Consider the following 22111-nt stretch of genomic DNA (forward strand, 5'->3'; position numbering starts at 1 on the left):
TTTACTACAATAAAAACACAAGGTAGAACAAGAAAGGAAAACTTGCCAGGATATCATTTTTGGTCATAATAATGTAAATACTGGATATTCATTTAACCATACATTATGATGTAATTCATAAGTATATCAGAATATCAGAATATATGAGTATGTGTATATGGGGTGGTTTAATAGAACTACATCCACGTCAACTCAAAATCAATAGAATTACACTTCCCAAAATGGTGGTGGTAAGAGGTTGGACAAATCTATACCACAAAAAGCAAGCACAAACTGAACAAGTTAAACAAATTATTAAATATCAATATTATGGCACTGGAAAATGAACGAAGTGAAACAACAATTTGAGAAGTGTTTAGTCATGAAAAAATACTACTGCATTGGGAAAGAATGGCAAGTTTGTGATCTTTTTGTCCACAGAGTAGGCCTTGCTGTCTCTTGCCTCCGGAACTTGGGCAGAGAAATCCTACAAATGTATTGTTTACAGGTGTTGAGTTCAATTCAGAGTAGGTGACAGAGAAAGTAGAAATTTAAGGGGGGGATATTTTGAAATCAAGGGTGATAGAAGGGCCAATACAATAACTTCTTCATACAAGCCTGGCTGACTACTGAACTCTGCATACAATAGATGCCAGGAAGTATTTATTGCATGTATTTTCAATAAGAATTGAAAACTTAGACCTGTGAATTTGCTGTGCCTTTGATTGCATTCCTTAATCCACAAACAACCTGAGCAACAGAAAGCACTTTTTTTCTGAGACACCTTAGTGGCAGTGGATACTCTAGAGAGCCAGACTAAACAAAATAAAACTTAGCAGTGACATTAGCAGCTACAAACTGTGGGGCAGGGGGAACATATTTCACAGTAAGTTCAAGCCAGTTAATTGACCACCAAACCATTAAACCAACAATCCTCAGAAGAACAAAACAAAATTCAGAGCTGCTACAACATATTACATACATTTTCTTGCTTCTGTCTAAAAATTATGATATATGCAAAGAAATAGGAAAGAATGATTCATACTGAAGGAACAAAAAAGGATTGCATAGGCTGAGTAAATACAAATGTTGTATTTAGCAGAATAATATGTTGAAGTAGCTATATAAATATGGTAAGGAATTAAAAGAGAAAAGTCCTTGAATGAACAAATAACAAATATCAACAAGTTGGAAACTTCAAAGAAAAAGCAAATTGGTAATTTTAAAATTGAAATGTGTAATAACTGAAACTACAATTCATTAGATGATCTAAACCATAGATTTGAGACAACAGAAGATAAAAAATTATTGAACTTGTAGATTAATACTCATTAACCAGTCCAAAGGAAAAATTCTGAATAGGACCTTAGATCTGAGGGACAATATCAAGTGTTACAACAAGTGTATAAGTGGACTCTCAGAAGGTAAGGAGAAAAAGAAAGGGTCAGAAAAATAATTACAGAAAAAAACTGGCTTAGATCTTGGCAATTATGGTGAAAAATATTAACTCTGGGATCTAAGAATTTCGGTGAACCTCAAGCAGCGAAATTTCTGATAATTAATGAGGAAGAAAGAATCTTGAAAGTTTGACAGGAGCAAAACAAAACATCATAAATAGGGATTTTATGATACAATTAAGGTGGACGTCTAAGGCAGCCTCAACAATGGCAAGGTGCTAAGCAACTCTGTCCCTAATACAATATTTTTTTTTTAAAAAAAAGGTCTGGCATGTGGCTTAGGGGCCAAGTGCCCTGAGTTCAATCCCTGGTACCCCTCCCATCAAAAGAAGACTGTCAACCAACCATACTGTATCCAGCAAAAGTGTCTTTAAAAAATAAAGATGTGCCTGGATAAAACATGTGTAATAATGTGTTACAAACAGACCTGCTCTAAGAAAAAAAAAAAAATCTTAAAGGAAATTCTTCAGGCTGAAGCAAAAGGTACCAGATGGTAACTAGAATACTCAAGAAGGAAAAAAGAGCAGGGGAAGTGGAAAATATAAGGATAAATTACCACAAAAGCAGATTCAAAAGAGGTACACACAAAATTCAAGTCACATTTTTCTGCAGTTTGCCTGTTTTCTATAATTAGAACTTTTGTTTTGATTGCTTTGAGAAGGAAGGACAGAAATGAAAGACTACACAAGATGGGAAATTTAATGGGTGATTGTCTCTACAAAAACATGAGATTCTAAAGACCATCCCCTCACAGTGAAGTGAGTTAGAAGGGGAACAGTCCTGTAGAATTATAAATAGGTATCAATTCCTGGGGTTTTTAGGGAATTTCAAATCTTGAATTCAGTGTGTTCTGACAGAATAGCAGGTACCTGGCAAAATCAAATGCATATCACCTCTGGAGGGAACACTTTCATTGGAAAAATAGTGTTATTCTCACAAATAATTTTTCAAGTACAGTGTTCAACATATAACCAGAGATAAATATGGACACAAGTTAGCTAGACTTCTATCAGTTAAGAACTAACAAATATATCAGACAATGGAAACAAGCTTTTACTGGAATTATCATAAGTAAAATATAAAAGAATACTGCTTAGTATATTTAACAATGTAAAAGACATATTTAAAGATAGCACAATGAAAACGCAAACAATAACAGTATGTATCTTTGAAGAGGAGCCACAATGGAATTTCTAAAAACATGCTGTATTATAATTGATATTAAAAATTCAGAGACTGGTTTAATAGCAAAGCAGGTACAACTTGGAAAGAATTAATGGACAGAAGATGGATGAAAGTCTACCCTCCAGACAGAGGAAAAGAGTGAAATACAGGCAATATTTGAACAGTTGAGAATTTTGTAAAAGTAAACAACAATCTACAGATTCAAGAGGCACAATGAATTCCAATTCATGGAGGCCCAAGTAAGAAATGAAAAGAAGTCTATACCTAGATACATCCCAGTAATACTGGAGAATGAAAAGCCAAGAGAAAATCTTAAAAGCAACCAAAGAAAAATGACAGATAACCTTCAAACAGGCACCAGTAATGGGAAATTCGAAGACAGTGGAATGATATTGTCAATGTGCACAAAGCAATAACCGTTAACCCTAGGACTTTATATCAAGTGAAAGTATCCTTCAACAAAGAAGGCAAAGATAAATATGTTTTCTGAAAGACAAAAACTGGGATAATTTACCACTAGTGGCTTCTTGGTAAGAAAAATTCTACCTGTAGGCAGGTAGAAGAAAATGACCCCAGATAAATTTAAGAAAGATTGGTAAGAAAGTAGTTAGTATTTGGATGACATGAAATGAATATTAACTGTATAGAACAACAACAATAGTAACTGTGGCATTTAGATATATAATAATAAGTAAAGCATTTTAAATTTTTTTGCCCTTTTGTTATATTGAGTAATTGGAACTTCTTAAAAAAATTACTAGGAATAATTTGACTTATTAAAGTTGTTAATTATTTAATTTGGCCTATTTAAAACATGCATGTAATTCTGTTGCCAAATATACAATTATTTAATTCATCCTTAACTTTTAGACAAATTAAAACAAATTTTAATTTGTTTTCAGCATTTTTCTAATATTATTATGATCATCTTTAGATAAATTTTTACATATTTTATTGATATTTCTTTACCACTGAGCTACATCCCCAGATTTTTTTATTCTTTTTTTTTTTTTTTTTTGAGACAAGGTTGTGCTAAGTGGCTAAGGATCTTGCTAAATTGCTGAGGCTGCCCTTGAACTTGTGATCTTCCAGCCTCCCCATTGCTGAGATTACAGGTGTTTGCCATCACACCCAGCTAAAATAATTCTTAAGTATTTAATTATGGTGTCAAATATATATACAAAAGTTTAGGCCTTTTGCTTCTAAGAAATCTATCATCTTTAGTTATGATAGCATATCCATTTCTTATAAGCCCATCTGGTACTACACCTTATCATTTAAAATAGTTTGATGCTAAAAAATACTTGTTTTGATTTGGATGTCCCTCGTTAATAAAACATTTTTAATGGATTTTTCTAAAGTAACCCAAAATGGTTATTGAATATCTGGCCTACTGTTTACATAAACTAAGTAATCAGATAAACAGCTTTGGTGAGAACTGTACATGGATAAAGTCAGTGACATTCTGAGTAAATACTGCTATCAGGATTATATATAGCATCTGTGCATGGGCTTTTGGATTCTACAACTGAAAAGTCTTTTTCACTGCCTTTCAGATTTGTGACTACTCAGTAGAAATGAGGAAATCCAATGCCTAATTTTTATGGAAATGGGCTAAAACTGTGATGTGACTAATTTTTATAACCTTTTGTATGTGTGAACTGTTTTGCTGCTACAGATTCACATTTGAGCATGACATTCTAAACAGACACTGTGTTGTTTGATCTCAGAAATATCTTCTTTTAGTCATCAGTGCTTTTTCTATTGATACAAAATCATTTTGTAAAAAATGTTTACTGAATGGTTATAATTGAATATTTAGTTTGGAATGTCATAATTTGGGACCAACACACCCACAATAAAAATATTAATATATTGGGAAGATTCTTAACTTTCTTTCTTTTTTTTTTTTGTTTCTAGAAACCACTAAGTTTTATATGACAGAGATAATTATTCAACCATCTGAGAGAAGTTTTCCTATCATACCAAGGTACAAACAGCAAATTAAATTTATTATGTAATTTTGTAAGTACAATTGATTAAGAATTCATTTTTATTAATAATTTTCTTTATTTGGAAAGGGGAAATACCTTAGAGAAAGTTTTGAAATACTTGAGCCCAACTACACATATAAACAATTTGAGGTTTTATTTCTTTATGTTTTGCTTATATGGTATATGTAAATATGTTCATATAAATCTTCTAATTCTGAAAGTTTTTTGTGCTTCTTTCTATGTTCCAGAGATTCAGAATTTTATAACATAATTATCAATCTTTTTCTTGTTTTTTTGATTTTTATTTGTTTATTTTAGGTACTGGACATTGAACTCAGGGGTACTTTATCACAGAATGAAATCTCCAACCTTTTTTATTTTTTTTATTTATATGTGACAGTGGAATGCATTACAATTCTTATTACACATATAGAGCACTATTTTTCATACAAAGTACACAAAGTATATTCATACCAACTCGTGTCTTCATACCTGTACTTTGGATAATAATGATCATCACATTCCACCATCATTAATAACCCTATGGTCCCTCCCTTCCCCTCCAACCCCTCTGCCTTATCTAGAGTTCCTCTATTCCTCCCGTGCTCCCCTTCCCTATCCCACTATGAATCAGCCTCCTTATATCACAGAAAACATTCGGCATTTGATTTTTTGGGATTGCCTAACTTCATTTAGCATTATCTTCTCTTGACTCCATCCATTTACCTGCAAATCCTTTTTATTTATTTATTTATTTTTTAGTATTTTATTTTTTTAGTTGTACACAATATCTTTATTTATTTATTTTTTTATGTGGTGCTGAGGATCGAACCCAGGGCCTTGCATGTGCTAGGCGAGTGTTCTACCGCTGAGCCACAACACCAGCCCTCCTTTTTATTTTTTATTATGAGACAGGGTCTCACTAAGTTGCTTAGAGCCTTGCTAAATTGCTGAGGTTGGCTTTGAACTTACAATACTACTGTCTCAGCCCCCAATTGCTGAGATTACAAGCCTGTGCTACCACACCGGCATCAATGGGTTTTTGAAAAATTATTTCTGGTTTTCATTTGACCTATTTGAAATTTGAAACATAGATCCATTTCAAATTATTTCTGTGTTTCAAAATAAAAGATCTTCAGCCTCTAAATCTATTAATTTTTCTTTTCTTTTAATCTTTTCTGGTTTGCAAACAAAAGTTAACCATAGACAGTCTTTAGTATATCTATGATATCCAAAAATTATGGCAACCTGAACATAAACTTGTATTTTATCATTCTATAAATATTTTCTGAACCATAGAGCTGTCACTTTAAGGAGATCTAAATGAAAAAAGAAAATGCAGTTTATACAATGTTTGGAAGGAAATTTCTCACATTCTTTTGTAACCTAGCTATCCACTATTTAATGTGTATATCATCAATGGAATATCTACTATCACTAACATGGTATTTTTTTATTCAATAGAGAGGAATCGGTAATTTGGGGTGGCAACTGTATTACTAATTGGAGAATAGATTTTAAGAAGAATGGAGCAAACATAAATACACTAAAATCCACATTACCTCAGATTGTGAGGGAAGGGGCAGTGGATAGAAAAGTCGGGGATGCTGATGTTTCTTCCTTTTAGGTACCCTATATGTAATTTTGGCTTATCTTACTAGAGTTATTATGAGAGTCACTGTACTTTGGATAATAATTGATTTCTGTTCAAACAGGTCTCAGTTTGTCCAGAGTGTTATTGCCCAGTGTCTGGTGGAACTCTCCTCTGCTAGAAGCACTTTTAGATTCACTATTCAAGATCAGGATAGTAAAGTGTACATCTTGGTAAGAAATCATTCCAGTTATTTTGTAGCCTAGTAATCCAAGATCTCAGAAAATTTCTCTTTTGTTTTTATTTTTTCTTAGTTCATAGGTCTAGAAGTTAAGTGATCAAGAATTGAATATTTAATATCAGCTTAATTCATAAGTCAACCTTCCTTAACTTTATGACAAATGATTGGGTACTTCCATGTATTAGGTTCTAGGGATACAGAAGGAAAGAAAACCTAATTACTGCCCGTAAGTAGCTCAGACACAAAATAAGGGTTTTCACTCTGTTTTTAATGGTCAGTATAACACCATTCTGTCTGTATTTCTTTTTCTTTCTATTTGATACTTTTTTTCCCTTACTGGGCTATTTGATACTCTTAACTTTAAAATATGTTTTATTGCTTCTGTTATTTTTTAATTACCTCTGACATCTTGATGTTTGAGAAAGTGGCAAGTTTGGGAGAAAAGGCTCTGTGGTTAGGACTCATCCCTTACGTATACCACAAGGGTCTAATATTACACTACCTCTATTAAAAATAATGCTTTGCCGAAATGAATCTGGGGCATTTATCTGAAAACCAAAGCATCATGAACCAAGTCTCCTCTGTCTGTACATCTGTTTTATTCAACCAGTTAATATACATGAAACACTTCATATTTGAAAGGCACTGTTCTAGGTGCTTAAGGTAGAACAAGAATGCCTTGGCCTGGGGTAGAGTTATGTATGATTTTGCTGCTGGCCATCCATTTTTGGGAACTCTGTGCTTCTCTATTTCCAGAGAACTTCTGTGGCAGGCTAATATATTTTCCAACTTCAGTTGATATTCAATCATAAATACATAAATAACAATGTAATGGTAACTTCATAGTCAAAGTCTGAACACAGGTCTAGTTTTCCTTTCTTGTAAGATTTTTAAGTTGAACATCAGGAGTAGGAACTTTAAAATTTTTCTAATAGATATTTAAATTTTTTAAAATTTCCTTTTTATGGAAATAATACATTCTTGAAACACATTCAGACAACATGAAGAACATAAAGAAATATTAACTTCCCCATTTGTCCCCTCTCCTCCCCATCACATAGTGCTTTCTAGAGGTAATTTATCTTAATAGTCTGATGTGTGAACGTTAATATTTTTCTATCCATATACAACTTTGTTTATGAAAGTGAAACAGTATGACATGATCAGAATTCTTTTGTAACATGCTTTCTTCTCATAACAATAGATCATTAAGGATTATTTTTTGTTAGTGTAAATATAGGTCTTACTCTTTAATGAATGAGTTCCATTGTACAATTATAAAAGACATGCTACAAAAAATCTTTGCACATGCATTTTAGTGCTTCTTTAGAAATGAATCTTTCTACTCTAATACAGCATTGGATTTGTATGATATAAACTCAGATGGTAATCACCTTGTAAAACATTGCACTATTATTGTTCTTTTACAATGGATGTTCTTGGTGCCCCACTCAGATCTGGTTGACTGGGTTGCTACACCCATTCCCAGCTGCTGACAGTGTTGGATGCCAATAGTTCATAGATGTTCCCTTTTCCAGAAACTTGCCTCGGATAATGATGTTGACTTCCTGAGGAGGTTTCCTTTTCTTACTGCCCCATACCCATTCCTGCCCTGGTCAGCCTGTCAGTGATTTGAATCTGGGCCACAAAAAGCTGAGGCCTTGGCCTCAAGGTGGGGCCAATTTTGTAGGTATAATTCAAGCTCAGGATCTCCCCATGGGATCAGGCTGAAGCCCAACTCCTGCTGAGCTTGCATTCTGCATCCTTGCAGGTCTTGCCCTCATATTTTCCTGTTCTCCTGAAAGTATCTCAGTGAATCACATATCTCTGCATCCCCAAACACTCCTCCATTAGCACATAGGGAATACTCATTCCAAACCCATTCTGAGATGGTTGTTACCAATCTCTTCACAATATATTTTTTTTATCTAATCTCATAGGTAAAAAATAGTGGCATTGAAATATTGCATTTCCTTATTATTAGTGCTATTGACGTTTTAATTTTCATTTATTACATTCCTTGTTAATTTGGTTACTATTCTTTGCCTATTTTTATATTGGGCTATTTTTGCCCCTTACTGATTTCCAGAAGCTACATATCTATAGATTATAGATAATTACATTGTTATTTATATATTGAATATTTTCTCCTCATTAGTTGTCTTTTTTTTAACTTTATGATGTTGGTTGCACTATTAAATGTCATGCTTTGAAAAGCCTACCTTATTTTGAAATTATGTGCATGGTTCCCCTCTATTTTTTTTGAATAGTTTTTTTTTTTTAATAGTGGCTTAAAATACAAATAGGGTGGCAATATCCTCATACGTAGATTTTTCTCTTCACACCTTTAGCTCTGGCTTTTAAACTCAGACAGTGTGGTGATTGAATCTTTGAGTTCCGACCATATCAAAAAGTTCCCCCTTTTGGAAGATACATTAAAAGCAGGCTTCAGTTCTGCCTGGAATGCTATCAAGGTCCTCTACCAGCCATGCCTCAGAAGTGGAGATGAAAAGTGAGTTTTGCTTTTGTTTCCCACTCCACACTGTTTTAGCTTCTGTTGTCATGTTGGTGTTAAAAAAATTAATGAATTTAATGTTACTATACTGCTTCTCGAAATTTCTAGGAATCATGCTGCTAAATATGCTTTTAAAGTAGATTGAGTTATTACAGATGATTCATGCTAACATGCAGAAATCTTGCTTTTACTGAAAGTAATTGGTCTTTTCTTGTAATCTCAGCTGTCTGTATATAGACTACAGTACTAGATTAGGCTTCAACAATCGTGAATACTTACTGGTAAGCACTTTCCAGTCATTCAGGATACAATAATAGACATAGTCCTTGCCTCAGGAGTTGTCATTCAAAGGGGAGAAAGCAGACAATAAACAAAACCATCATCAACAAAAAAGTCAAAGGCTTATCTGGTTTTTTTTGTATGTGTGTGTGTGTGTCCATTACTCATCTAAACTCACCTGAGCTTACAGTTCTCTTAAGGGTAGACACAGCCCTGGGAGTAGGACTGTTATCCCCCTTATAAAGATAAGGATACTAAGAAGTGGGTGGTATGTTATTCTAGTAAAAAAATAAATTAAGATAAGGAAGCAGTGAAGTGTTGGATGGGTATAGGCCATTGTCATTTTATATTGAAAAGTCAGGGACAGTTCCTCAGGGGAAAAAAATGATATTTAAGTGGAAAATCTGAAGGATGTGAAATGGTGAGCCATGGCCAAGGGTAGAGTGTTCCTAGTGAAGGTGTTACAGAGTGAGGGCCTTCCAAGAAACTGAGGCAACTCGAAGACCCTCTCATCAAACCCTGATTCTTGTAATTAAGTCAGCAAGATTTCAGACATGTTGCTTAGAGTAACAGGAATAAGTTTATTGAAGGCATAGGAAAAGGGAAAGGGGACACTCTCAAGGGAGAAAATGGGTCCTCTAAGAGAGGAGAGGGACCACATGCTTCTCCTGTACTCCAATTTTATTGGGGATCCCAGAGAAGTTTCCAGAGAGTCCCACCCAGGACGACCTTTTGACTTTTGACTAACAGCAACAGGACATCAGACTTTCAAGTATCCATTGCTATGGCAACTCTAGGTCACCTTGGGCCATACTGACTGGTTCTAACTGGATTCTTAACCAGGAGGCACTATCCTGTCTCCTAGAGTTTCAGGATCTGATCACAAAAGTCTGGGTTCCTCCCATCAACATCATCTTGGGTCTGCATATTTCTTGCAGTTAACAGGTAGTTTGCTGAGGAATGTGACATATCCTATCCACTTAAGCCAGGCTGGACTGCAGGTAAATTACTTCTTGGAAAAGAAAGCACGTGGGGTAAGCACAGTGGGCCTGTTTTATAGAATTATTCTCTTAACCTTGTGTTCCCACCATCCTTATCTGTCTGTTCCTTAACAAAGGAAACAGCAAGTATTTTATTGGATGGATTGAAAGTTTATACTTGTTCTCAGATGGGTTTATCAAATTTCTGCTAGGAACAGAAAGATCCCAGTTTTTTTTTTTTTTTTTCTGGGACATAAATAAGACATTTAAAACAATTACTGCTTTTCTTTCATCTTTTTTTTTTAATTAAGCAAGCAGTGCGAATCATAAGAGATTCAAATACTGAGAGACATGTAAACTAAAATGTGAAGTTCTTCATCATATGCCTCTCCAGATGTAAACTGTTCTGCAATCTTCCACATTGCTTACTATTCATTTTGCGTCTTAACAAAATCTAAATGATACATATGTTTTTTAAAAGAGCAAAACACTTTCTCTTGGAGATTCTTTACATATCAAGGCTTGACATTTTATGAAATGAGTATAGTATAAATCACTTGACCATTTTACTATTGATTACTTTTTGCTGTTATAATTAATGTTGGACTATGTACTGTTGTATATTTGTTTTATGATTATATGTAGGTTTTTTTATAAGAGGGTTTTATAGAGGTACAATTGTTGGGTCAAAAGGTATGCACATTTAAAATTTTTATAGATAATCTCAAGTTGTTTTGTAAAATGACAATGCAAATTTATAATCCCTCCTAATATTTTCTTAAATGCCCATTTCCATACCCTCTTATCATTTAGGTTTTTCCCTATCTGATGCCAGTCTTAATGAAACAGGTTTAATCTACTCTCTTTATGGTATTGAGGTACACTCAGAGAATATGATTTGTGTTCTATGCTTTTGAGACTTTTTGGGTGGCCTAAGATGTGGTTAACTTTTAAACTGTTTATTAATTATATTTTCTGTTGGCGTGTGTATGTGTGTGTGTGTGTGTGTGTGTGCACACGCCGTAATGTAGATTTACATAGTCAATTTTATTAAATCCTTTATATTCATCTTTACTACTTATTTGAAATGTAGACTTTTGAAAAGGTATGTTAAATTTTACACTGATTATGGAAGTCATTTTTTCTGGTTTTCATATGTTTTTGTATTTTTTCTTTTGAAGTTAACTTAATAGATATTAAAGATTTGAAATGCTACAGTTTGACTGATTGTATATTTTGTCAATAGAAAATTTTGTTCCTTTTCCATTCAATGCAAAGTTCTTTCATTTAATTTGCTTTGTGTTAATACTGCTATATTTAATTTTAAAGAGATTATTGACTTGTTATAATTGTTTTGCATTTCTTTATTTTTACCTGTTTTATGTCATTTTATCTTAGGTACATGTTTCATTATTATATGCTTTGTGAACTGCATGTAGCTGGACATTTTAAAACTCCAATGTGATTGCCTCTTTATCTTAATAGTGAATTTAATTATTTCACAATTATTGTGATTATTGAGATAATTGCACATGGTATGCTAAGGGGTCATTTCCTTCCCCTGATGATTTGGAAATAAAAAGTAATTCCAAAATTATTTTTAATGGTTAATTTTAAAATTTTAATATACTTTACTATTTATATTTAGATTTAATATCCCTACTTTTCACTAGAACAAGAAGGACGTAAAGTTTCACATTTCTCCTCTGGCTTACTCCCTTCCCTATGTCAACATCATCTGTGATTCTAATGAAGGGGACTGCATTTCTTCCTTCCTCTTTTCTAAGCCAAAGTCCTGTACCATATTTTTTATAAAAGTATGTAATGTTATTTTATGTATTTTAACATGATTTATAAATGATACTAAACTCCCATCTTTCTGCAATTTGTTTTTCATTCAATATTTTTTGTTTCATTTTTTAATTTGATCAAGTATATTCTTCAATACATCTTTTAAACTTGGATTATAGTTAGTCCTTGAATATCTGAAAATTTCTTATACTCATTCTGACTTTGATGGTCTTCAGAATTTTCTCTGTATCTTTGATTTTCCTTTCTTTTTTTCTTTCTCTCTCGGGTACTAGGGATTGAACTCAGGGGCACTGGACCACTGAGCCACATCCCCACCCCTATTTTGTATTTTATTTAGAGACAGGGTCTCACTGAGTTGCTTAGTGCCTTGCTTTGCTGACGCTGGCTTTGAACTCTCAATCCTCCTGCCTCAGCCTCCTGAGCTGCTTGGATTATACGTGTGTACCATCACATGTGGCTTATTTTTGGTGTTCTGGGATTTTATAAAGATGTGTCTAAATGTGAATGTTTGCTCAAAATTTTCTCGTATCTATTTTTAAAGTTACAATATGCTTTCAATCTCTGTAAGAATAGTAATTATACTTAAATTCCTCTGTTTTCTCTATTAACTTTTTTCCCTTGGGTGTTAGCTCTTTTTGAAAACAGAGATTGAGTTTAATGCTTCTTTTTTCATAGCATTGCTCTTCCCAAATGTTTGATGGGTTGACTAGAATTCTTGCACAAGGGTTTGAGCTCCATGCCAGCTAGGACCGTGTCTGTCCTGCTCCCCATGAATATTTGTTAAATAATTCAAAACATACAATTTGTGTTTATACAGTGGTATCTGATGTTCTACTTATTCTCATATTTGATAATTATAATTCAGCTGTTGATGACTATGAGTTCTTGGTAGCATAGCCTGTGCTTATGGATTAGTGAAAGATAACTCAAAGGATTTGCTGGTCTGGACTTGTCTGGACTTTTCTTTTTTCAACTTTTGGAATTAAGAAAAAGGAGGTAGTCACAGATTCAGTTATGGTGATAAATCTTGTATTAATTATATGTAGGATCTTTATACTTCCTTTCTTAAGGAGTATTAAAGGAACTTCGTGTACTTGGACCATATTTACTCATTCTGAACCAATTCCTATGATGCTAGAAATAGAGTAACATTAGTCAGTTGTGTTCTGTATTCCATTAGGAGACTTTTTTTTTTTTTTTCACCTCCACGTGTCTTGGAAACAAGTTAGTGTCTAATGAATGAGTTTACCTATTTATAAAATTACTTTTGTTGTGCTTTTCCTCCTGCTACTTTTTGGCTCTGTGTGCCCCAAGGTAGGAAGAAAATTTTTCCAGTTGGATAAATGTGCTGTGAGTTATTTACTTTTGTCTTTTAAAGATATTAGTGTCTTCCTTTCTGGGGCATGACTGAGCAAACTTTAGACTCGTGGTGTATTTTTGATTCATGGGGTGGTACATTAACTATTTTAGTCCAATTGGCTAGAATTTTTTTCTAGTGAAAGTGTGGATTGCCAGATGGTCGTCTAAATAAGGAAAATAGCAAATGTAACTATGGTTTTATTTCCTTGAGCACTCACAAAAAAGTGGCATATAATATTTTTAGAGTGTTCTTTCTAGCAATCTTGCTCAACATTTTGAAGTATATTGTGTTTTTTTTTTATCCCTTCCCTTCTTACTTCAGCCAGTGTTTCACATCTTAGTGAAACCAATGGTTTACTGTTTCATGTTTTATATTGGCAAAATAATCTATCTTATATCCCACATTCTTTTGTTTGTGTATCAGAATTCAGATTCTACGTATTGACTCTCTAGCTTTGGACTCTAAATTATCTTGTGAAATTTATTTCTGTCATTTTGTCAATTCACTCATGGCCTCAAATTCTAGATAGGGTAATTTTGTCCCTCAGGGAATATTTGGCAATGTCTGGGAACATTTTTGGTTATCATTACTTAGAGGATTGGCATCTAGTAAATAGATAAGATTGCTCTTAATATTATATAACACATAGGAGAACTCCCACAGCAAAGAATTTTCTGGATCAAAATGCTGAAATAGTACCAAAGTTGAGAAACCCTGCTCTGTACTGCGTCTTGAAATCAAGCTGTTTTTGCCTTCTTCTTTGTGTTATAGCCTATAATTTTCTTGAGATATATTTAGACCTGAAAATAAGAGAAATTCTAATATGGCATGAATTAAAATCTCTATAACCTCAGATGTTAATTGTTATTAGAATAAACAAAATAAATGGTGAAATATTATGTAAATGTTTATCATAACACTTATTTTTTTTTCTGTAAGGGAAACAATTCTTTTAACTGTATACCCAAAAGTGGGTTTGCCAGATCATATGGGAGTTCTATTTTTAATTTCTTGAGGAATCTCTGTACATTTCCATAATAGTTACAGCATTTTGCCATTTTACCAATAGTACACATACATTTCAGTTTACTCACATCCTTGCTAACACTTGTTAGCTTCTGTTCCTTTTTTGATACTAGCCATCCTAATGGCTGTGAGGTGATATCTAATTATAGTATATTAATGTGCATTTCTCTGATGGTTAATGATGTCAAGCATCTTCTCATATGTTGGTCATTTGTATATCATCTTCAGAGAAATATCTGTTCAAGTTCTTCATCCATTTTTTAAAATTTGGGTTATTAGGTTTTTTTATTGTGGAATTATATAAAAGTACTTGATATATCCTGGTTATTAATCTCTTATCAGATATATGATGTTAAAAAAGTTATATATAATAACTTTTTTCTTTCATTCTGTAGCTTGCCTTTTCACTCTGTTGATTGTATCCTTCGGTGTACAAAAGTTTTTAAGTTTAGTGTAGTGTCATTTATCTGTTTGTGTTGCTGCTTGTGCTTTTAGTATCATAGCAAAATAAATCATTATCAAACTCTGCTTACTTTGGATAGTATACAGTGATGTGGCAAAGACTTCATTGCTTGAAAAACTTTGGAATAAAAAATAAATGGTTTTGACCAGATATACAGAAATTTGTTCTTTTGTTTGATAAAAACATAAATCAAACTAAATGTTAGTTTATGATAATTTTACATCCAGCAGAATATCTAAAGACCTATTTAATAATTATGTAATCTGCTAAAGCAATGCTAATTTTTTTTGAAGTATGAATATTATGCTAAAATAAGTGAATGAGTGAATCAGTAAGTAGCTGACTGAACTGATACATGTTACCCAGCCCTGAAGAACACTTGATTATGGCATCTCAAGGAGCCATCTCTTCTACTTTCCACATAGGAGCCACAAGGTGACTGTCGTTGATGCATTCCAATTTGATACACTGACTTTGCAGAGTAGGTTGGACTTCAACTTCAGATATGAATGTTCAAGTCATATTTTACATATTCGGAACCTAAAGACCAAAAGGACAAATAACTTCAGTTAGTCACCTTGTCAGTGATAAATTAAAGTTCCAAATTCAGTGCTTTTTCTTTGTATCGTGTAGTCTCCTACCATAAAATTTTAAGAGATCTGAAAAATGTCACTTTAATTTATGTTTTCCACAAGAAAAATTTCCCTGGTAGTTTAGAAGGTGTCGGCATTGTGTCACTGCTCTCAAATATACTGCTTAATATACTATATTCAGTGAATATTTATCTATTTGGTTATGTAATATCAGTAGCAGGAACTTCAGATTTATAGGATGTTCGTGTCTGATGTCATAGATTGGAATTTTAGTATAAAAATGTTGGTCTTTTTTTTTCCCCTCCAGTAGTCCCAGGCCTTAGCTTCTTAGAACAGGAATGCATTGAATCTAAATTAATCCAAAAATATAACAAAGTCATCAGTACCTATTAGAAAATGTTAAGGCTTCTTTTGAAATCACTTTCATACACTTGCTAGTACAATATTATCACCAAAACCAACTTATTGAGAGACCATTCTTCATTATTAACCAAGTTCAGCACACATAATTATAATTGGAAAGATTCCTCCTTTAGACTATGTAATTACAATGGTCTAATCTAAAAGTTATTTTGTTTGGAATTCCTACACTATTCGTGAATCCATTTGTAATAATTAAAGAAGAGACAGGAAATAAGACCATGACATATAAAAAATATGAGCTTTTCCCCTGGAGCTTTTCCTGTGAAAAGCAGTTTATCTCTTGGGATTGCTTCCTTGAGGAGAATCTGGCTTCCTTTTTCTAATGAGAAAATGTGAAACAAGTATTGTCATGACCTGTGAAGGTAAAGAGGAGAGGGAACTGGCATTGGGTAGAAGAAGGAAGAGGAATGTGTGCATGAAATTGTTTCTTCACTCTTATTTGTTCTCTAATCATCTGTGAGATATTTCTGATTCAGACTTAAAGTATTGTGTTAATGTTTCATATCTTTAGAAAGGCTTTGGTTTTAGGGTCTGGGGGTGTAGCTCAGTGGTACAGTGCTTGCTTGAGTAAGGCCTTAGTTCAATTCTCAGCACTGAAAAAAAAAAAAAAGAAAAAATCCAATTTCTTGGTATTACTATGTACTTGGTATTATGTTTGATTCCAAAACGGGAGAATGAAGATTTCTGCCCGACAGGAGTTTCAAAGCAAAGTTAAGGCAACATAATAAGAAAAAGAAAACAAACCTTGCCAAGGCCAATGTCTCGGCTTGGCACCAGAATCACGAGGCACTCACAGCTTTGTAGGTTCAAACAGCAATTCTTTATTCCCGCTCTCACACCGCCTCCACACAGGTCCAGGGGCAAACACGTTCTGCCGTCTCCCGCACAAACCACCTACTCCACGAGGCTATCTCCAAATCCCATTTTAATCTCACGAGAACTCAACGGGAACAAGCAGCAGGAACACCCTAATCCCAGCAATAATCTTCAACTTCCAACTTCCCTAAAACCCATTATCTTAAACTGGCAACGCCTTAAACTCAGAGCCGGTTACTTCCTCAAACCTAATCAGCTCTAAACCGGATCCGCCTTGGTCCTTGAGCAAGGTCACTTTATTAAAGCATGCATGCAATGTCCCATCGAATGTCCTCCAAGCAGCATGGGGTACGCTTGGCAAGGAAATTTCGATGCTTCATTCCTACTTGGTAATGGCCCTCAGCAAAACCTAAATAAATAATTCTTTCAAAAGATCAGAATGCACATAAGTCTAATAAGTTAGTCCCGTAGTGCTACCATAACAAAATACCTGAAATAGGGTATTTTAAAAACAATAGAAGCTTCTCACAAATTTAGAGGCTGGAAGTCCCAAGAAAAAAGTGCCAGCAATCTCTGCTTTCAAAGTTGCTCCTTTTGCTGGATCCTATGTGGCATATTGCACACAGTGTCCTCACATGATGAAGAGGAAGGAGGGACCTATAGCTTCCAGCCTTTTATGAGACACTATTCCTATCCATGAGGGCAGAGCCCTAGGACCCTCACATCTACTAAAGGCCCCACCTCTTAATACTTTTGCCTTGGAGATTAAGTTTCAACATGAGTTTTGGAGGAAACACCGACATTTAAGCCATGGCAGCTAAGGAAGAGATGTTCATGGCTTTTCTAATAATATATTCATTAGCTGGAGTAAAGAAAATAGAACAAAAGATAGAAAGTAGTCTGTTCCCCTCCCTTCCACTCCACCCTCTCTCTGTTGAAAATTGAAAAGGGATAGACAAAATGTGCCTGTGATCACATAGAGGGGCCCTTAGTAGGCTGCATCTGACAAAGGGATATGTGGCCCCTACAGGCGTTGAGGGGAGAGGGGCAGTCAACTATCTATAGAGATGCCTCCTTTTATCTCTTTAGAATATTAGACTCCTCAAAAGGTTTGGTTGAAGGGAGGGGGCCCCAGCCATTAAGAAAAATAAGAGAATCATTGTTCTTTGTGATATACATTTTACCATATTATGTTTGAATCCATTGGATCAGGCAAATTTGCAACTTACTAAAACAAACACATTGTGTTATTGTTAGAATAACAATTGTTAGAATGGTCTTCCTTTTTTGAGGAGGACTGAAATCTACCTCCCAGAAACTCTCAGTTGGAGCTACCAAAAATAAATCTGCTGAGTCTTCAATATGACAGCTCTAAATATTCAGATACCTTCACATGTTCTCCTAGGGTCTCGTCTCCAGGCCAATGTCCGCAGATGAATGGTTTCAAGCCTCCCCTTCCTTGCTCTTTCCTCTTGACTCCCTGGTTTTGTTTCTATCTTGATTTCTATAAGAAGATGTTGCCTTATATCTTGTCAGTTTTGCATATATATGAGGCTGTTATGGATAGGAAAGTTGCTACAGCTAGGGATACATTCTACAAGGTTGTTAGAAGTAAAGGAAAGAGTGTTTTTGGTGGAACTAGACAGGAAAAGCTGGACTTCAGTAATTCATAGAATTTGGACAGTAAACAGAAAAGTTTCAACTTCAGGCATTAGAAAGGGTTCTTTCATTCATTTATTAATTCAGTAAGTACTTGTTAAATGCATACTATTGTGCTAGGTATCAGGAATATAATATTGAGCTAGCAGAGACCTGATGCTTTATATCATAGATCTTATTATAGTCTAGCAGAAAAGACAAATAAATGCATAGTCTGCAACCTGATCACTGCTATGACAGAGTTACATGATCCTATGAGAATAAATTGTAGGGAGACCAACCATGTCAGGATGAGATTCCATGCAGAATTGATGCTCCACTGCTGTCTAAAGGACAAGAAAGAGGGTGTGAGGAGCACCTAAGGAGAAAGGCAATTTAAAGGGACCTAGGGTGGGAGAGAGTACAGTGAGTACAGGGATGGGAGGAAGGCCAAGGTGGCTGAAATGCAGAGAGTGGGTAGGGCTGGGAGGAGCCAGAACAACTCAAGAGTCCCTAAGGACACTTGAAAGAATTTTGTCTGTGTTTATCCCAGGAACAGTAAGAACTTACTGAACATTTTATCTAGAGAAAGGGTAAGATAGTTTAATTTATATTTCAGAAAGATTATTCTGGCAGCCATCTAGAGAACAGTTGGATATGGTACATCAGATAGGAAGCTATTACAGTAGCCCAAGAGAAATGATTATAGTTTGGACTTGGGTGATGGTAGCAGAGATAGATGTGAGACATACTTAGTAAGTAAAATTGCAGTGCTTGGTGATTGATTGGATCTGAGGAATAACTACTATTTATGGGATAGATAACATTGCAGGAAAATCAAGTTTTGGTTTAAGATCATGAAGTTCAGTTTTATATATGTTGAGTCTGAGGTACATTTGAGTCATTCAAGAAGAAATAGCAAATTGAAATATACAGACCTAGGACTTGGATAAAAATTTTGGGCTGAATTTATAAACCTGTGACCATCTGCATCTTTGGTCATAATTGAAAACAAAGTCATAATTCAAGCCATGGGTAAGGTTGTTTAGGAAAAAAGAATGAAAGATTGAATGGTAAAGAACTCCCACATTTACAGGCCAGATAAAGGAGAATAAATCTGGAAAGGAGATGGAGGAATGGCTAGGGAGGTAGGAGGGAAGCAACAAAATATTATTTCATATAAACTAAGGGAAGAAAATGCTTATAGGAAGAAGTAGTTCAGGCAAGACATTGAATTTAAAATGTGCATTGGATTTAGATTATGAAAGTCATTAGTGGCCTGAGCAGGTATTGTCTTGTAGGTGACTGGGCTGGAAGTTGGATTGGAATGTTGAGCAGTGAGTGAGAAATAATGTGACAGAGAAGAAAACCAATACAGGCAGCTATTTCAAGAAGATTGACTGCACTGGGCAGGGTGGTGTATGCCTAGAATGCCAGCAGCTGGGGAAGCTGAGGGAGGATCACAAGTTCAAAGTCAGCCTCAGCAACTTAGTAAGGCGCTAAGCAAATCAGCAAGACTCTTATCTCTAAATTTTCTTACAAAGAACTGGGGATGTGGCTCAGTGGTTAAGTGCCCTTGGGTTCAATCCCTGGTACAAAGGGAAAAAAATAGAAGAGGAAGAAGAAGAAGAAGAGGAAGAGGAAGAGGAGAAGGAGGAGGAGGAGGACTGTGAAGGGCAGGAGAGTGAGAAAAGGGGCAGGAACTGGTTGAAGGTAAGTGGAGTTAGGCTCTAATGAGTAACTAAAAGGCCAATATGGAGTCTCCTGTTGAGAAGAGTTTGACTACACAAGAGAAAGAAGGGATGACTGATGACTAATGAGGCAGGATTCTCTGATGTGTTATAAGGGGCTCTCTCGAAAGCTCTTGTGGAGCAGCTTGCCTTAGGAGCAGCAATGGCTTCCCTTTTGTAACAAAGTAAGAAGATCAGAATTGGAGAGGTTCCCATATTAGGTTTTAGAGAAGATGAAAGACATGTCTACTGATGGCTTCTATTTTATCTGTAAAATAGGAGCCAAGGCAGGAAAGGCACAAGAGAGAAAGGGATGGGGGTAACGATCAGAAGTTTGAGGAGAATGGAAAATTGTAATGGTCATTTGGAGAAGAGTGAGAACCCCAAGGATGTGTGGGATTTGTAGACACTGTCCACCTGAGGCTTGTGATCATGATTTATAGCCATGTTAAGCTTTCTTACACTTCGGCTTTCCCCAGTTTATCATCTACCTAGTGCCAGCATACAGAAAGCAGATAGTTGGGTTCATCAGAGTTAAAGTTTTGTTGTCTCCTTGCAAAGAGTATTGTGTTACTCTTGTGTTATTAAAATGATAGGCTCTAGAAACTATGTGGGCTACTTTAATAAATATTAAGGGTTGGAAAGGGACTGTAGCTTCTAATTACTTACTGAAACTTAGCTGTGGCTGAAGAGAAAGCTTTTAATTTTATATCTGAGGCTTCTCAAAATGTTATTTTTAAAAATACCAAATATTATTGATGGGAAATCATCTCTTTAAGATATATTAAGGAAAACTCAAGTACCTTAATGGAGTTTTAGCAGCTATTCAACTGTATACCTAACATTAATTTTCTTCAACATTTTCCATATGATTTTTGTGATATTATTCTGTAAGGAAATGTATTAGACTCATGGAATAATGAGTATAAAGTAAAAGGCGTGTAATCTTTAGTGTCTGCCGAATCTGACTTTGACATTCATCATGTAAAGCAACTACAATGTTCCTGATTGGTTCTGCTTTTATCACGGACATTGGGATGACAAATGAACTTTAGATTCCGAGTTCAGCTACAGTGGAGGGAAGAAATCAGTTTCTTTCATTATCACTTTAGGATTTTAAAATCCAGATAGCTGTAAGAGCCCTCCAGGTGCATGCACCTGTATTGAAAACCACTATAAATTGGACATTTCATTATAGTTGTTTCCATTGTTAAATCTGGCTGCTACTGTAGCATCCTCTGTGGGAGCAAGTGCTTGTCTCAGGGACCAAGGCAGGGCTTCAGGTCAAAAGCCTCTAGCAATATTGTTGGCCTCTAAGGGACAGCCTCTGCAGACTACACCATATGAAGTGCCAGAAACTTACTGTGGCCAATCTCTCTTCCAAGTCAGAGGAAAACTGTCTCTCCAATTTAAAAAAATCTAGTCATTCTTAATTACCCAGGTAAATGATAAAGATATTCTCCCTGTAAAAGAATTCCCAAATTCTAAGTTCAAGCTCAAATCCTCTGATGAGCATCTCCAATTCCAGTTCCTTCTATATAAGTTGCAAGGTTGCTGTATACCTTGCCAGTCCTTTATTTAAACATATATATATATATATTTTTACATATGCCCCAAATAAATAAATTTAGGAATATTTTGTTTTCCTTTTTCACAAAAATATATCATATACCATAATATTTTTTCATAATTTATTTGTTCATGCAACATTATATCTTCTCAGTATGTATAGATGTATCTTATTTTAAACTGCTGTGTAATATTCCATAATGTAGGTATTTCATCAGTTAGACATTTTATTAACATTATTTTGAATTTTTCTCTGATACTAAGAATTTTGTGGAAGCACTTGTGCCTAACTCCTTATGTACCTCTGCAGGTATTTCTTTAAAATGGATGAAAAGTAGTGGAGTTGCTATTATTGGAGTATATTTATGTTAAAATTTTAAAAATAACCTTTTGATTTTAGAATACTTTTAGATTTATAGAAAAGTTGGAAAAATAATACATTTTATTCAAGTGAACCTCT

At 34.6% G+C, this 22111-nt stretch overlaps 1 protein-coding gene across 8 annotated transcripts in view; it reads left to right on the plus strand.

Moving 5' to 3' along the window:
- Ube3d (ubiquitin protein ligase E3D) overlaps window positions 1-22111 on the plus strand; it is a 144313-nt gene that overhangs the window by 30890 nt on the left and 91312 nt on the right. For all 8 annotated transcript variants that reach the window (XR_013425022.1, XR_013425023.1, XM_078019685.1 and 5 more), the window contains 3 exons: window positions 4542-4611; window positions 6331-6439; window positions 8799-8959. Coding sequence is in view for 6 of the 8 variants with exons in the window: in XM_078019685.1 (XP_077875811.1) it covers window positions 4542-4611; window positions 6331-6439; window positions 8799-8959 (340 nt within the window). In the remaining 2 variants the exon portion in view is untranslated. The remainder of the gene's footprint in view (window positions 1-4541; window positions 4612-6330; window positions 6440-8798; window positions 8960-22111) is intronic.

This window comes from Ictidomys tridecemlineatus, chromosome 8, assembly GCF_052094955.1.
Source record: "Ictidomys tridecemlineatus isolate mIctTri1 chromosome 8, mIctTri1.hap1, whole genome shotgun sequence".
Lineage (NCBI taxonomy): Eukaryota > Metazoa > Chordata > Mammalia > Rodentia > Sciuridae > Ictidomys > Ictidomys tridecemlineatus.